This window comes from Tachypleus tridentatus, chromosome 7 (genome assembly GCF_004210375.1).
Source record: "Tachypleus tridentatus isolate NWPU-2018 chromosome 7, ASM421037v1, whole genome shotgun sequence".
Lineage (NCBI taxonomy): Eukaryota > Metazoa > Arthropoda > Merostomata > Xiphosura > Limulidae > Tachypleus > Tachypleus tridentatus.
The window spans coordinates 110,726,214-110,745,156 of record NC_134831.1 but is presented as its reverse complement, the minus strand read 5'-3'; the positions used below and the strand labels follow the sequence as shown (position 1 = coordinate 110,745,156).

General features: G+C 33.5%; 1 protein-coding gene across 7 annotated transcripts in view; it reads right to left on the bottom strand.

The window, feature by feature from the left end:
• Positions 1-203: 203 nt before the first annotated feature.
• Pfrx (6-phosphofructo-2-kinase/fructose-2,6-biphosphatase) overlaps positions 204-18,943 on the bottom strand; it is a 99,814-nt gene continuing 81,074 nt past the window's right edge. For 4 of the 7 annotated variants that reach the window (XM_076513590.1, XM_076513589.1, XM_076513592.1 and 1 more), the window contains exons 12-14: positions 14,340-14,427; positions 11,190-11,317; positions 204-1,479 (exon numbers count right to left, since the gene is read on the bottom strand). In XM_076513590.1, coding sequence (XP_076369705.1) covers positions 1,426-1,479; positions 11,190-11,317; positions 14,340-14,427 — 270 coding nt within the window. In that variant the 3' untranslated portion in view covers positions 204-1,425. Of the gene's footprint in view, positions 1,480-11,189; positions 13,943-14,339; positions 14,428-18,943 lie in introns of those variants that run through there. The other 3 variants (XM_076513593.1, XM_076513591.1, XM_076513594.1) reach the window with 3 other exon arrangements.

Here is an 18,943-nt window from a genome sequence, read left to right as displayed (position 1 = left end):
ATTGTTCTAGTTCCTTTGGAACCTTACAAATGATGATGTATCAACCAATAACTGTCTGATGATTATTTAATATATTACAAACCCCAATGAAGTATTATTCTAACACAAGCAACTACTAAGTGAGAAACTAAGTTTCATCAAAATTTAGGCTTAACCACAATTATTTTATCCAACTAATAAAAAAGTTCAATGCCAAATTTTCCATTTCAAATAGTTTTATTACATTCTTAAGTAAAGAATTACATAAATATGTAAAGCCTTTATTACCTATTTAATCAGACAAAATATTAAAAATCACCCTTTTGAGATATGTGTGGGTCTTTACATGACATCAATGTTACCCACCAGTTGATTTTATTCTCCTATAGAGAACTACAAGTGGAATACAACTTGCAACAAAGTCTTTATTGTGGCAATGATTACTTGTAAGGTTTTGAAGACTTGTTAATAAATATCCTTGCCTCAGAGAAATGCACATCTATACCAACTCAAAACCAAATACATTCACAACCCTGAAATAAAACAGAAATGTCTTATACACATTTAGTATCAAACTTATAGCTAAACCAAAACAAAACTAAATGCATTCACAACCATGGGATAAAACAGAAACATCTTACACGTGTTTCAGACTCATAACTGAAACAAAAAAAGCTACTACATTCAAAAATTAAAACAGTAGTCTTAAAGATAAATTAAATGGTATCACTACAATGATTAACTACACATTTCAATGTTCTTTAAGCATCATATGCATTCAATATTTTGTGAGAATAATAATCAGTCTCTATGATCCTAAAAATATCAGAAAAAACATAAAGAACGTACTTTTGTGAACAAACTGAACAACAAGCACATCTTCTTGGTTTGTTTTCAATCAAAATAAATAATTTGTTCTCACAACATATGAATGTTCATCTCTGGCAATTCTAAACTTTAAAAATTCTTGCTGAAACTCTAAACAAGTACAAACTAAATGTTTCCTCAGTAAGGTTTTTATAACAATGTAAAATTCTGACTGCCAGAACTAACAAAATATGTCGATAATAAGAAATTTTCATAAACTGCAGTTTATCGTTCCTACCTGTTTATGAATCCGTAGGGATAAATTTCTGAAAAACTAATGAAACAAAAAGTTTGATAATGCCCAATCTTTCTTAAGCAATGACTGAAGTTCTGTGAACTCCACACAAACTAAAGATCTCATCTCTTAATCAACAAAATCATCCAACTATTTAAGGATAATAAATTTGTCAAAAGATTATTAACTCTCTGTTCTTAATGGGGAGTAACAAACATGTGCATATACGATCAAATAAATTCATAATGTGCAAAAAAATCTACAATTTCTGAAAGGAATAGTACAGAACAAAATTTAAAATATTCTATGTGGCCATGTACATAAATCTGCATCACATTGCCTCTTCATTGTATTAAGAGATTACCACCCTTCCACTTCTTGTCTAATGTTCCAGGAATCTGTGAATTGAAGAAGAAATATAAAGAAATCGTGAGATCTTCTGTCCTTGGTTCGAAAAGTTCTTCTTTTTAATCAGGTCTAACATCGTCTATTACTAACAGTCACTCATTGAAAAACTAGCACAGATAACATCTGAATGTGGTCATTTTACTCTCATGGACAAAGCTTATTTGTTCTGTCCAACCCACACCAAGTGCTTCAAGAATGTGTACATTTATAAACGTGGAATGCAATTCTTACTAAAACATGGGAAATCCTTAACACTTATACTAGGGAAAATTGTTGCTCTCAAATTATTAAAAGCCCACAGCATAAATCTATTAGACTGGAATGAATAGACTGAGAATCATTTTCAACTTGTGTTTATTACTGGAAAAAAATATTTCATTAACAAATTTTTTATCCTGACCACAAAGTTATGATAACAAAACAGAACATAGAAAATTTCATGAACACTTTTTATTATTAAAATTACCAAAACTGAGAAATATTACTCGTGTCGTGAATGTACCTTTTATAAACATGTTTTCAGGAAAGGGGTCATCTTCTCTATATTCGTATACTTTCAAATTAATCTCAGATTTAAATACTTCATGTGAAACAAAGTAATAATGACTGAATTATCACCAGTCGTGGTTTGTTCCATAAATATTTATTTCAGAGGAATGATTTTTTCAACCACAAATCCAATCCAAATATTCCATAGGAATAATCAGTACAATTATTTTAACAAATTAAAAGTCTGCATTTGTGTGTCTGTATATAACTAGAAAACTATTGGATTAATTTCCATAAAACCTGGCATCCAGAAGAGTGATATACAGGGTGTTGCTGTTTAAATCTAGCTGTACATCATCAAACCCCCATGCATTGAGCAGATACATCAGCTAGTACATCAATAAATACAAATGTCTGAAGCTAAAAACCAGTTTGTTTCATTTAAAATAAACAGTGAATACAATGAATACAACACATGCTCTACTGTTATCCAATACAATTTAAGAATGAAAATATATCATCATGTACAAAAAAAAAAAATTCCAACTATGAATCTGAAATGCATACACACAGACACTATCTCACACAAACACAACTCTGAAATAACAGTTTCACAGAGAAACATCCAACTACGGTTGGCTGTTGTTTAACCAACAGAACTTCATGCTTTGAAAAATCTGAAAACCACACAGTTTGACTGGCTCTACAGGTTGACAGAACAAAACTATTTTTTGTCATAAATACATAGAGAAAAAGTTATTGTACAATGACATTAAATAATTAAAAAAGAAATGAGAAAAACCAAGTACTCCTACTACAATATACCACCTTCTAATACCTTCCAAAATCAGATAGCTCACATGATTCAAGTACTCCTACTGCATTATACCACCTTCTAATACCTTCCAAAATCAGATAGCTCACAAGATTCAACTACTCCTACTACAATATACCACCTTCTAATACCTTCCAAAATCAGATAGCTCACATGATTCAAGTACTCCTACTGCAATATACCACCTTCTAACACCTTCCAAAATCAGATAGCTCACATGATTCAAGTACTCCTACTGCATTATACCACCTTCTAATACCTTCCAAAATCAGATAGCTCACAAGATTCAACTACTCCTACTACAATATACCACCTTCTAATACCTTCCAAAATCAGATAACTCACATGATTCAAGTACTCCTACTGCAATATACCACCTTCTAATACCTTCCAAAATCAGATAGCTCACATGATTCAAGTACTCCTACTGCAATATACCACCTTCTAACACCTTCCAAAATCAGATAGCTCACATGATTCAAGTACTCCTACTGCAATATACCACCTTCTAATACCTTCCAAAATCAGATAGCTCACATGACTCAAGTACTCCTACTACAATATACCACCTTCTAATACCTTCCAAAATCAGATAGCTCACATGATTCAAGTACTCCTACTACAATATACCACCTTCTAATACCTTCCAAAATCAGATAGCTCACATGATTCAAGTACTCCTACTACAATATACCACATTCTAATACCTTCCAAAATCAGATAGCTCACATGATTCAAGTACTCCTACTGCAATTTACCACCTTCTAATACCTTCCAAAATCAGATAGCTCACATGACTCAAGTACTCTTACTACAATACACCACCTTCTAATACCTTCCAAAATCAGATAGCTCACATGATTCAAGTACTTCTACTACAATATACCACCTTCTAATACCTTCCAAAATCAGATAGCTCACATGATTCAAGTACTCTTACTACAATATACCACCTTCTAATACCTTCCAAAATCAGATAACTCACATGATTCAAGTACTCCTACTGCAATATACCACCTTCTAATACCTTCCAAAATCAGATAGCTCACATGATTCAAGTACTTCTACTACAATATACCACCTTCTAATACCTTCCAAAATCAGATAACTCACATGATTCAAGTACTCCTACTACAATATACCACCTTCTAATACCTTCCAAAATCAGATAGCTCACATGATTCAAGTACTCCTACTGCAATATACCACCTTCTAATACCTTCCAAAATCAGATAGCTCACATGATTCAAGTACTCCTACTACAATATACCACCTTCTAATACCTTCCAAAATCAGATAGCTCACATGATTCAAGTACTCCTACTACAATATACCACCTTCTAATACCTTCCCAAATCAGATAGCTCACATGATTCAAGTACTCCTACTACAATATACCACCTTCTAATACCTTCCAAAATCAGATAGCTCACATGATTCAACTACTCCTACTACAATATACCACCTTCTAATACCTTCCAAAATCAGATAGCTCACATGATTCAAGTACTTCTACTACAATATACCACCTTCTAATACCTTCCAAAATCAGATAGCTCACATGATTCAAGTACTCCTACTACAATATACCACCTTCTAATACCTTCCAAAATCAGATAACTCACATGATTCAAGTACTCCTACTGCAATATACCACCTTCTAATACCTTCCAAAATCAGATAGCTCACAAGATTCAACTACTCCTACTACAATATACCACCTTCTAATACCTTCCAAAATCAGATAGCTCACATGATTCAAGTACTTCTACTACAATATACCACCTTCTAATACCTTCCCAAATCAGATAGCTCACATGATTCAAGTACTCTTACTACAATATACCACCTTCTAATACCTTCCAAAATCAGATAGCTCACATGATTCAAGTACTCTTACTACAATATACCACCTTCTAATACCTTCCAAAATCAGATAACTCACATGATTCAAGTACTCCTACTACAATATACCACCTTCTAATACCTTCCAAAATCAGATAACTCACATGATTCAAGTACTCCTACTACAATATACCACCTTCTAATACCTTCCAAAATCAGATAGCTCACATGATTCAAGTACTCTTACTACAATATATCACCTTCTAATACCTTCCAAAATCAGATAGCTAACATCATTCAAGTACTTCTACTGCAATATACCACCTTCTAATACCTTCCAAAATCAGATAACTCACATGATTCAAGTACTCCTACTACAATATACCACCTTCTAATACCTTCCAAAATCAGATAACTCACATGATTCAAGTACTCCTACTACAATATACCACCTTCTAATACCTTCCAAAATCAGATAGCTCACATGATTTAAGTACTCCTACTGCAATATACCACCTTCTAATACCTTTCAAAATCAGATAGCTCACATGATTCAAGTACTTCTACTACAATATACCACCTTCTAATACCTTTCAAAATCAGATAGCTCACATGATTCAAGTACTTCTACTACAATATACCACCTTCTAATACCTTCCAAAATCAGATAACTCACATGATTCAAGTACTTCTACTACAATATACCACCTTCTAATACCTTCCAAAATCAGATAACTCACATGATTCAAGTACTCCTACTACAATATACCACCTTCTAATACCTTCCAAAATCAGATAGCTCACATGATTCAAGTACTCCTACCACCTTCTAATATATACCACCTTCTAATACCTTCCAAAATCAGATAGCTCACATGATTCAAGTACTCCTACTACAATATACCACCTTCTAATACCTTCCAAAATCAGATAGCTCACATGATTCAAGTACTCCTACTGCAATATACCACCTTCTAATACCTTCCAAAATCAGATAGCTCACATGATTCAAGTACTCCTACTGCAATATACCACCTTCTAATACCTTCCAAAATCAGATAGCTCACATGATTCAAGTACTCCTACTACAATATACCACCTTCTAATACCTTCCAAAATCAGATAGCTCACATGATTCAAGTACTCCTACTACAATATACCACCTTCTAATACCTTCCAAAATCAGATAGCTCACATGATTCAAGTACTCTTACTACAATATACCACCTTCTAATACCTTCCAAAATCAGATAGCTCACATGATTCAAGTACTCCTACTACAATATACCACCTTCTAATACCTTCCAAAATCAGATAGCTCACATGATTCAAGTACTCCTACTGCAATATACCACCTTCTAATACCTTCCAAAATCAGATAGCTCACATGATTCAAGTACTCCTACTGCAATATACCACCTTCTAATACCTTCCAAAATCAGATAGCTCACATGATTCAAGTACTCCTACTACAATATACCACCTTCTAATACCTTCCAAAATCAGATAGCTCACATGATTCAAGTACTCCTACTACAATATACCACCTTCTAATACCTTCCAAAATCAGATAGCTCACATGATTCAAGTACTCCTACTACAATATACCACCTTCTAATACCTTCCAAAATCAGATAGCTCACATGATTCAAGTACTCCTACTACAATATACCACCTTCTAATACCTTCCAAAATCAGATAGCTCACATGATTCAAGTACTCCTACTACAATATACCACCTTCTAATACCTTCCAAAATCAGATAGCTCACATGATTCAAGTACTCCTACTACAATATACCACCTTCTAATACCTTCCAAAATCAGATAGCTCACATGATTCAAGTACTCCTACTACAATATACCACCTTCTAATACCTTCCAAAATCAGATAGCTCACATGATTCAAGTACTCCTACTACAATATACCACCTTCTAATACCTTCCAAAATCAGATAGCTCACATGATTCAAGTACTCCTACTACAATATACCACCTTCTAATACCTTCCAAAATCAGATAGCTCACATGATTCAAGTACTCCTACTACAATATACCACCTTCTAATACCTTCCAAAATCAGATAGCTCACATGATTCAAGTACTCCTACTGCAATATACCACCTTCTAATACCTTCCAAAATCAGATAGCTCACATGATTCAAGTACTCCTACTGCAATATACCACCTTCTAATACCTTCCAAAATCAGATAGCTCACATGATTCAAGTACTCTTACTACAATATACCACCTTCTAATACCTTCCAAAATCAGATAGCTCACATGATTCAAGTACTCTTACTACAATATACCACCTTCTAATACCTTCCAAAATCAGATAGCTCACATGATTCAAGTACTTCTACTGCTAATACAAAATCAGATATACCACCTTCTAATACCTTCCAAAATCAGATAGCTCACATGATTCAAGTACTCCTACTACAATATACCACCTTCTAATACCTTCCAAAATCAGATAACTCACATGATTCAAGTACTCCTACTACAATATACCACCTTCTAATACCTTCCAAAATCAGATAGCTCACATGATTCAAGTACTCTTACTACAATATACCACCTTCTAATACCTTCCAAAATCAGATAGCTCACATGATTCAAGTACTTCTACTGCAATATACCACCTTCTAATACCTTCCAAAATCAGATAGCTCACATGATTCAAGTACTCTTACTACAATATACCACCTTCTAATACCTTCCAAAATCAGATAGCTCACATGATTCAAGTATCAATTTAATCTAATTTCAGTTGCCTGAAATTTCTTAACGGGTTTATTTTACATTTCAAAAACTGCAAAGCATCACAGAGAGACAGTAGCAAGCAAAATAATTGAATCAATTTGTATAATGGTTCCATTATTATAACTCTGCAAATGTAGGTAATTATATTACAAATCAAGTTAACTTTATTACAACTCACTCCAAGTATGTATACAAAACAGTCTTTCAAAATGTACTACATTTCTTTGAAAACTTTCAGTTGTAAATTACTAAGATTGTTGTGTAAAATAAACTAAACCAATAAATAGCCTAAAAACATTTGACCCCATTTTTTCTTTTCTATAAAAATTGCCTATTTTGATATGGCAGGATTCAAACCCTCTAACTTCCTAAATCACTAAACCTGAAAGTCTCAGTTTCTCTTCTTTGTTACTATGGTCATAATGTCACTGAACCCTTGAGCTATTCTATTAACCCAAACACAAATGATCCCCCAAAAAGTAATGAAGGGGTGTTATGTTCACATATCAGTTTCACTTCTCCAGGAAAATTCTAAACACATAAAACAATGTGTAACAAACAACATTTCTATTATTAAATAAATACTTTTTACAGTATCACTTGTCAGGAAATATAAAAGGTGTGTTACAACAGTGTTCTACATTTTAAAAATATACCAAAATGTCCCTATGAACACAAATATTTAACAAATTAGATAAAAAAAAAAGTTTTATTCAATCAATTATTAAGTGCCTACTGTAAAGAAAGGAAACAATGGTAAGTTTATGGCAACTACTGTTCTGGTTAGCAGCCCTAAATAACCATACAATTAATTCTGTTTTAAATTACTAGATATTACATTTATTTTTGTATTTCTGTACGTTTCACTTCGTACTGCCGTACTGTTGTCAAATGTGTTTTTACTTTCAAGAAATGGTATTTAATTTGCCATTCAACAGGAACCAGCCCATCTCTACTTAACAATGAGTATACTTCAAATACTGATGATGTGGCAACACCTTACTCACTGCCCACGTGGGAAATGAAAAAAAATAAGTCCACTGGTGAATAGTCCAACACATAGACTTAGTGGAAATTGGGGATGTAGCATTCCTTTCAGTTACCACATGGAAAATGAACAAAAGTAAGTCCACTGGTGAATAGTCCAACACATAGACTTAGCAGAAATCGAGGATGTAGCATTTCTCTCAGTTACCACATTGAAAATGAACAAAAGTAAGTCCACTGGTGAATAGTCCAACACACAAGACTTAGTGGAAATCGAGGATGTAGCATTCGTTTCAGTTACCACATGGAAAATAAACAAAAGTAAGTCCACTGGCGAATAGTCCAACACATAGACTTAGTGGAAATTGGGGATGTAGCATTCCTTTCAGTTACCACATGGAAAATGGGCAAAAGTAAGTCCACTGGTGAATAGTCCAACACATAGACTTAGTGAAAATCGACAATGTTGCATTTCTTTCAGTTACAACATGGAAAATGAACAAAAGTAAGTCCACTGGTGAATAGTCCAACACATAGACTTAGCTGAAATTGAGAATGTAGCAATTGTTTCAGTTACCACATGGACAATGAACAAAATTAAGTCCACTGGTAAATAGTCCAACACACAGACTTAGCAGAAATTGAGAATGTAGCAATTGTTTCAGTTACCACATGGACAATGAACAAAATTAAGTCCACTGGTAAATAGTCCAACACACAGACTTAGCAGAAATCGAGGATGTAGCATTCCTTTCAGTTACCACATGGAAAATGGACAAAAGTAAGTCCACTGGTGAATAGTCCAACACACAGATTTAGCAGAAATCGAGGATGTAGCATTCCTTTCAGCTACTAACCTAGAGTGCAATAACAACCAGTGCATGCTACTTTATATAATTTATATGCTCTCCAATCTTTATTTGCCATCTTAGTTCATTTGTCACTAGTATGTATTAGTAATGCCCATGTAAGTTTATATTCATTACTAAATCTGTTCAAGTTGTGTCTATAACCTCAAATACTCCACATTTAAACCTATTCAGGTTACATCTACAACCTTGAATACTCTACATTTAAACCTATTCAGGTTACATCTACAACCTTGAATACTCTACATTTAAACCTATTCAGGTTACATATATAACCTTCAATACTCCACTTTTTTATTGTTTCAGTTTATTTTTCAACTTTTTAATTTCTTTTTCTTCAAATTTTACTTGAAATATATATTTTATATATTTTTCATATAATTTTCTGTGCTCTACAGTTTCTTTATTTTGGTGATATTGTAACCTTGAGCTTGTGAGAGAACACTGTTCACAATTTTATACCAATACATTTTTTAGTTTCTGAAAGCAGTTTTAAAAAAGTCCAATTTAATTTTTAATTTTGAAACTACCAAATGTTTTATATAACATTTATATAAAATATTATTTTACCAGAATATCTTTGTGTACTTATTACTTAATGAGCTGAAGTTGGGCTTGGATTGAGCCGCAAGAACCCTCCACAAACAAGAACCCTCCGCTTATTATTGAAAAACACAAACTTTGAATTTTATTAGTCTGTTATGATATTAGAACTTATGATGAAGTTATTCAGTAATCAGTTAATAATTTTATAAGTTTCCTGACTGATAGCTTTAGAGTAAAATAAGTTGTTTCCTTTCGTTTACATAAAAAATACATTCAAGTGTCATATTTTATGATACATATAAGAAACATTCAAGAGAAAAAAACATGTTCAAGTTTTTACTTTGCCTTTATTGTTATCCACTGTGTGTTAAGAAAGATTCTGCTATTGGTCAATAATAAGAAACACAGTGTCCAACAATACTAGAGCCATACAGCAAATCTCCAACACACATCCTAGAAATTCATGTAGCAACAAGAATACCTGCATGATATGCAGGTATTAATGTTTGAACAAAGTCAAACTATTTAATATTTTTAACATAGTAGGTTCTAAAATGAGAGATTACAAAACTTTAAGTTAGAACAAATGACTGTGAAATGCAAAAACTTTTGTTATGCACTTTCTAAATTATTTAAAACACACAATAATAAATCAAGAAAAACCTCAGGATTCTAAAAAGCAAAACAAAAATAACTTCTTTATTTCTCAGCTATATAAGTTTCTGTAAGTTTATCTCTTAATTGAATGATCACATGTACGAAAGTAACAAATGTAATAATACGTGAACTACGACAAATCTGCTATGTCAACTCAGTCTTTGATCTATTACTCGGGTTCATCAGACTGGCTGGGGTATGACAGAAATAGTAATGGTTGAGACACTGTTTACATCAACAATCAGTTGAACAGCAAAAAGTCCTCTCAGTTAAACTTTGACTAAAATCCTAAATACAGAATGTAGCTATAATTATACAAATGGTCTGCCTTAGTGGTGAGCTATGCCTATTTTATGAGACCAACACTGCAGAACTAAAACTCATGGTTGACAGAACTGTGGCAAAACCGTACTTTTACAATGAAGAATTAATTATATTTATTTTTAATCTGGATCAAAAACTAACTTAAGTAAACAGAGTTTAGAGAGTTTGTTTCTTGTACAGAAATTTATTATAAAGTTAACTGTAACCTGGAATTTTAACAAAACAAAGTTTTGGCTTGATTAGCATGCAAAAACCAGGCACGTTCTCCCCTGTCCACAGAAAGTGGACATTTTCAGATAACCAGGCAACAACTTGGAATTGGTAAAAACACACGACCAGTAAAAATGAGAAAAAAAAAAAAAGACAACCTTCAACTCACCAGTGGTTTGTCACGATGAGTGTCAACAGCATCTACTGGCAGCTTATAAAGGTTCATTTCACAACCGTAAGCCACGGGGGTTAGCTTCAGAACAGTATGCAAGGGTACTCGAAGGTAAGGGAGATCCTCTACAGGGGAATAAGTGACACAATTTAACATTTTTCACATCAGGTGGATGTATTCACCAACTAAGAACTACACAGATGAGTCCTCTGTCTTTTGGATGGAGAAGTCGGGGTCATCACAAGTAAGCAAAGATTAAACTGACATTTAACATACATATAAAACAATTGAATACGTCAAACAAATTACACAATATTCATAAGCCTAACATTATATTAATATCACATAATTAACTCAAAGGTACAATATTTACATTAAAACATTACGACTTAGAGAAAAGTGATACATTAAACAATTATTCTATAAGAAATGTGTGTGTATGAAACTTACTACACTGTTGAACTATTTCTACAGTGCTCTGGCTTCCAAAACAAGTACATTAAAACCAGGTTTAGTTCTACTGTTATGAAATTTACTTTCAATTTGCTACATGTAATACATTATTATTCATAATCTTAACATCTAGCCAACTGTGTACATCACATGACAACAGTATTAAAAGAGGTTTAGAATTTTACTAAATATAAAAGAATGAACTTGATAAAAATCATGTAAAGCTTCATAAACACTAAAAGTTTAACTAATGGGTTTCAAAACTCGAATTTTGTGAGAAATTTGTACTCCTTGAATGGACTATGATGTATATACACTCAAACCACAGAATTACTTCAGGAAATCAGAGATTATATAATTTCACAGTAAGTTCATTGGCACAGCTTTTCATTATTTTAACCTGTATATAGCAAAAACTTTGAACAGTTTACAGTTCTAATAATAAGTTAGTCTAATGTCTCATAATTCCTGTTCACATACAGGTCATCAGGTGTAAAACTCCCTGTGACATTCAAGGGTTCAGTTTAGATCATTAGCAAGCTGAAACAGGAATTTCTAAATTTGAAAGATAGTTGAGTAGTAATTAGACTGACTGGTTGCCAGAGAGAAAATTAAAACACTTGAAATGTATTGTATCACGTGAATATAAAAACAACAAACTAATATAAACATACACTAATATTTGTTAGATTCACCACTTCACACACACAAACATACTGAAGCTTTAAAGCAACCAACATAAATTTGTGATAGTTGTTTACTAGAGCAAAAAATATGGATTAAATCACAAGCATTATTTTTGTCCTGCACTTTAACATTTTCTAACCAAATTTCAATTTGCACCTGATCATAAGAAATAGCTATGGAGAACTCAGTAAATTATACATATCTAGTTCTACATATTACTAAATTGTAATAAAGATAGAGAAACAAATTAACAATTTATTACCTTAAAGAAAAAGAGTCGAAATATAAAACAATTTAACAGAATGTAAAGATTCAGTCATACAAATAAGATACACTTTAAACATTTCACTAAGAACAAGTAAAATTCTAACATTAGTTAGGACTATGATATTTCAAATATATTTTATGATTACCACTGAAATATTAAAGACAAACCAATTACTTTCTCACATCATCTAACTGTAAATATGTCACCAAATTAACATTCATGTTTTCAGTCTCACAATAAAACTCTGGAAATTTAACAAAACTAAACAAAGACAGCAACACCAAAACGATTACATAACTTATTACACAGAAACTATTTAATAAGTTAGTACTAACTTCACTTCATTACTCCCACAGAGAGAAAAGACCAAATCAGATGTAATCAGTGACAGTAGGGAAAGAACATAAAAATAAACCTAAATATTTCACCTAAGAGGGAAAAATCCATTAATACTATAATAACTAAACAGTAAAACCATAAAAAGACATACAAAACTCAATGACTGTTCTGAACAAAGGAAATTAAAGTTTTTCTATGGACTTGCAAGAAATATTTGGACAGTAAATATTATCAGATAATTTTATCCGCAGGAGTTATTGTGGCCTTGACAGACACAAATTATTTCCCAAGACGATGATTGTGCTTTCATTAAAACTTCCATTTGTTGTTTCAAGAAAAGAAACAAGAAAACTGTAGGAAAACCAACTACATTCACTTAAATATTAACGTAACACTTCTAAAGCTTGGCTAACAGACCAGAGTGATCCGTTATCTAAAAGGTCACTAACTACTAGCTCTTCTTACATAATTAATAATTTTACTTTTCCTACCTATGCAGTTTTCTACTATTAATTTTTCCTTAAAAATAAACTTCGATTTTCTAATATTAAAGTAACAAAGTTTATTAAAACAAGTGTATTACCACGACGTGACACATGATTTGAACAAGAAAGTGAGTTTTACTCCTTCCATGGTTTTAATATGGGGTGTACAAAACACCTATGTAATCTTTAAACTCCAAGTTTTTACTCTGTATCCTTGACAGTTAAACCTGCATTTATGAACTTAGATTCATTTCATAATTTTTTAGATACTTTGTACATTACAGGAACTTGCCACAATCAATATTTTACACCAATGGCATTTGACCTTCTAAACATAGGCCTAACTGAATGAAGGGCACTTGACTAGTCACCTCCTAGACAAATATGAAATTACAATATTAGGTGATCGTCTACGGCTTCTATGGGTACTAGAGTCTCTTCAACTTCACACCCAGAAGCAGTGAACGTTAACTTGATGATGTAGTGAAGAGGCACCTTGATGTACGGGATTTCTTTCACTTGGATCAAACACAAACACCATAAATTTTATTGGAATTAAGAAAAAACATTAATAAATCCTTTAAAGTGAAATCAAGCACATAAATGAATACAATATAACAAAATATGTTTTTACATATATATTTCTCTACAAGTGGGTTTTCTTGACATCACTAATTAAAATATGTTTTATGTTCCTCACCAAAAAACACTGTATATGTATTAAACATCAGAAACATTTAAATTTTAAAAAAACTTATGTTTCAAAATATGTTTTCTGATTGAATGTTTCTTACAATAGTTTGTCTTTAAAACAACTACCTTTCATTTTATAAGTGCTTGATACACAGTCTGTGATTAACAGTCCTCATAAATAATTCTGATACATCAAAATAAAAATGGAAACACCAATCCTACCTGAATTTTTATCCATGAAATATGCCAAAAGACACCGCAACACAGCTTGGTGAGCTACAACGAGAACATTCTCCTGTCGTTCAAGTTCCTAAAACACAAGAAAATAAAGTGCTAATATATTTAAAGATTTATTTAAAACCAGAGTTTGAAAAACATAAAAATTAACAACTTTTCAAAAATATAATATCATACAATAATGATCACTCATAGTGCATTAATTTAAAACATTTTTATATTGTACTAACATACTATTCAAAATAATTAGAGAATAACTGGCATATATAACATTTTGGGTTCAACAAAGTAAAAACCAACTTGTATATTATGCAGTGTCAGGCACATCTTACTTCTTCTAATGACTATGTTTTACACAGAATGGAGTGAATTATATCAAAATGATTTTGACATAAAAACATGAGCAACATTTCAGGGGTAGTGTGAAACTATTAAAACCTTATGACTTTTATGAAGTGTACCTCAGCACTTTCCTGCATAATATTCAAGCACTGAGATCATAAAAATGTCTTCATACTAAAGATGTTAATATTTTCCTTACTGAAAATGTACTTCAAATAGGAATTTACCCCCTTTCACAAAATTAACTATTATAATTCAGTGCTGCCCCCTATATCCAATTTTTTTGCCATAAGCTTTATTTATACTCCTCCAAATCTTCTTCACAGTAATTTCTGACCAACATCTAAGTGACCACCTAAGGACAAGAAAAGTAATTACCATTATTGTATTTGTTTAACATTACCAATTCTCTTATAAAATATCTTTTTGCAAGTTTTGTCTAACCAATGAATACGTGTGGGGCTGAAGAGAAACAACAGTTCCTGATTGCCCTGGTTTGCCTCATAGGTTTTTTTTCCCTCGAGGTTTAAAAGCCAAAACTACTACCATGTTAATTTGGTGAATATATACTCCTCCATTCTGAAATTGAAAGATTCCAATGTGTCTCTCGTACAAATCACCATGTGTTCTTTCTCATAGAACAGAAACATGACATGCTCACATAACACAATTGACTCCCTCTATAATCCTGTATTAAACCATCACTTTTAAATTTAGCAAAAGAAGTAAGCAACAGATTAAAGGTGAGAAGGAAGTGTGAGAAATACCTATCAGAAATGCATTTTTATTATAAATAAATTCTAACTTCCAATACAGTACATACCACCTGTCACAAAATTAGCTATAATCCAACATTGAAATGAGAGGGTCAGATCTAGTGATGGGAACCGTACAGCTTCTGAACCAGGTATACTCTTTGCTACACTATGAAATGTAGAGAAAAGATATGTAATAAAAGGAGAGAAGATATCAAAGTGGGAGAGAACAGAGTCAAGATTGTTTTACAAACCATATAAAATAAACATTGCTCAATCACATAAATACAAAAGTGGTTAAAACAACAGATGTGCTTCTCAGATGTAGAGTATAACGGATCATATTTCATAAGCCAAGTACAACCAAAATCCATTTCACTGGATACTAACAACCACCAGAGGAAGGATGCTAACTATGCTATCTTTGCCTCCAACCCAAGACAATGGGGGTTGAAGATCATTCCATCTTCCAGGTATTATCACTGAAATATCTCCTTCTGCTTTACACATGTAGTCTGTGGGTCTGGGACATGCATAGTTATGAAGGAAAATGTTCCACGGTTATTTTCCTACAAGTTTTATTGTGGAACATCTCATCTCAGTGGTGAGAACTGCAAAGCCATGAAATATACACCACAATACCTGGTCAGACAACACTCACCACAGAGCAGGATCTATGCAATGATGAGTGAAGAGAAGGCCAATGAATATAAGTTGAAGTACAAAGAGAAACCTACAGGTCAGTGTCACACCAAAGTGTGAAGTATGGCCACAGGTAAAAGACAAAAATCTGATGAAGATGTTGGTTGGTTGATTTGGTGTTTTATGGCACAAATTAGCTAGGCCTATCTGCACCAAACATCTGGTAAAAAGTTAAAATTAAAGTAAATTTAGTAAAATTCATAAGAAGAAATTAAGGTAAAACAAAACAAAGTTTTAAAAATATAAATAGCATAAAACCAATGTTTACATCTAGTCTACAGCAGTAAGAGAAAACTACAGTAATACAAGTTGTAAAGAACTTTCTGTAGCATAATTGTAATTATCATAACTCGCCAGGAATACTAACAGGTAAGTACAAAAACCACTATCAGTCACCTGAAGTTGGCCTTTCCAGTCCTGGTTCTGAGTTATTAGATGTTATGGCCATTTTCAAAAAGTAAAATAACAAAAGTTTTCAAAGACTTATAGCAAAATTTTAATATCTCATCAAAATGACTAACAGGTAGTTCAAACAGCAGCATTAGTCACCTGAAGTTGGCCTTTCCAGTCCTGATTTCAAGTTATTTGATGTTACGGCCATTTTCTAATTTCAAATTGAACTAGATAGACTTTGATTCTTAAAAGAGAATCACATTAAAAAAAAGTCTAATGTATAAATTAAAAAAAACTTAAATAGCATTAAAAATATTAATGGTCATTAAACAACTAAAAACATTTCCAAGGTGGACACAGTGTCACCATCATCAGTAACACTGAGATCTTGGGACACCGTCATTGAGAGTCATAATGATGGCAATAAAGTAAAATGTGGCTTATTGTAACCTGAGTGTTACACAGATTACACACTGGTGCATCAGTTCCAGATACAAGAATATGGTGTGTTAAAAAAACTGTGACCAATGTATAGTCTAGTTAAAACAACTTCCTCTTTATGATCCTTACAGAAGCAAGATGACCAAAGTCCAAAAAAGGTTTTATTTGGAAAAGTTTGTTTTCACGTTGCTCACTCCAAGCTGACTACCAGCTGACACGGAGCCAAGCCTTGAATAAAGGACCATAGTTCATGTATGGGACAGGCACAGCAGTGATAGTGCCAGAGTAGATAGACTTAGCTGTAGTGTCGGTGAGCTGGTTCCCATGAATACCAATGTGGCCCGTTATCCAGAAAAACTGGATAGAAGTAGATGTTAAAGACAAATGGGGCAGTTGGTTTCGAATATTGGCAAGAACAGAGTGTGAACCAATGTGAAGCGATTCCAGGGCCAGTAGAGAACCAGTAGCGAGTCAGTATAAATAGTGCAGTTCGAGTATTGCTTAGCTTCTATGTGATCCAGGGCAAGAGAAATGGCGTACAGTTCAGCAGTGAACATAGAAGCTGTAGAGGGGATTCTGCGCGCAACCACCGAACCACAACAAACCATGGCAGAGCCTACACAGTCACCTGATTTCAAACCATCTGTATAAACAGGAATGGAAGGATGGTTTGAAAGGTGTTCAGCAAATAATAGACAGTATTACCATTTGGGAGTGTCTGGTTTTCTCAGATGACTTATAGATAGGTCACAATTAGGGACTGTAATAAGCCATGGAGGGATGAGTTGACCAGTGGATACAACAATGTTATCCAAGGACAGAACTAATTCATCCAACTGTGCCTGAATACAAAGGCCAAAAAGAGCAATGGCAGATCATCTGTTCTGAAAAAGTATGGCCCACACAGGAAGGAAAACACAAAACAGAGAGAGGGAGTTGTTCAGTTGAGGGACTCCAAGTTCCTGTAGAAAAGAACGGAAAAGAGTCTAACCCATATGAACTTGGAATCTCCTGTCCATTAAATTTTTTTTAATAAATATGGGCAAATGGCCACATAACTCATGTATATAGAGGTCTCAAAAAATGCCCCACCTCCATGTTCCATCATAAGCCTTCTCAATGTCAAAGAATAATGATACAAGATGTTGTCATTTGAGAAAGGAATCTCTGACTGATGTTTCAAGTCGAATCAGGTGGTCCACAGTGAAGCACTCTCTTCAGAACCCACACTGGGTGGGCCAGAGGAACTTGTTTGATCAAAGGAACCAAACAAGACAAGCATTAACCATCCTCTCTAAGGTCTTACAGACTGATGTACTGCCAGACAGATGAAGGGCCAGTTTGAGTTCTACTACTGTAAAGGGATGATTATAGTCATAGAGACAATCAGCTCAAAAGAAAAGAGGTGATTGCTGTGCCCGAGTCTTGATGGCTAAGAAGATGGAGGAAGAAGCACAAGTGCTAGATATCTGGCAAAAGCTTTCACCTAGAGTATCAGCAATGCTCCAGATATCAGCTACTTCCTGACCATCAAAGAGCAAGATCGAAAGGGGGGCAGAATTATTTTGCCCACTGACCTTTCAAATCTTGTCCCACATGACTTTGGAACTAGTGGTAGAAGATATGCTGGTTGTGAACTTAATCCAAGGTTCCATCTGGGTTTGATGTTTTACCCACCAAGCATATGCATGGGTCTGCTGGAAAGCAATGCAGTGCGAGAGTGTGGGATACCTACAAAAAGTATCCCAAGCTCATTTTTGAGCCTTTTGTCCCATGTGGCAAGAAGGATTCCACCAGGGATGAGGATATCATGGAAAATGTGTTGAAGTTTTAGGAATACACTGACCAGCTGCTTGAATAATACAGTAAGCTACAGCTGCCACACAGTCGTCTATTGATTGCTTACAGACGATAGCAGGATCAAGTTCTGTGAGAGCAGTGAAAGAGAGCCAGTTT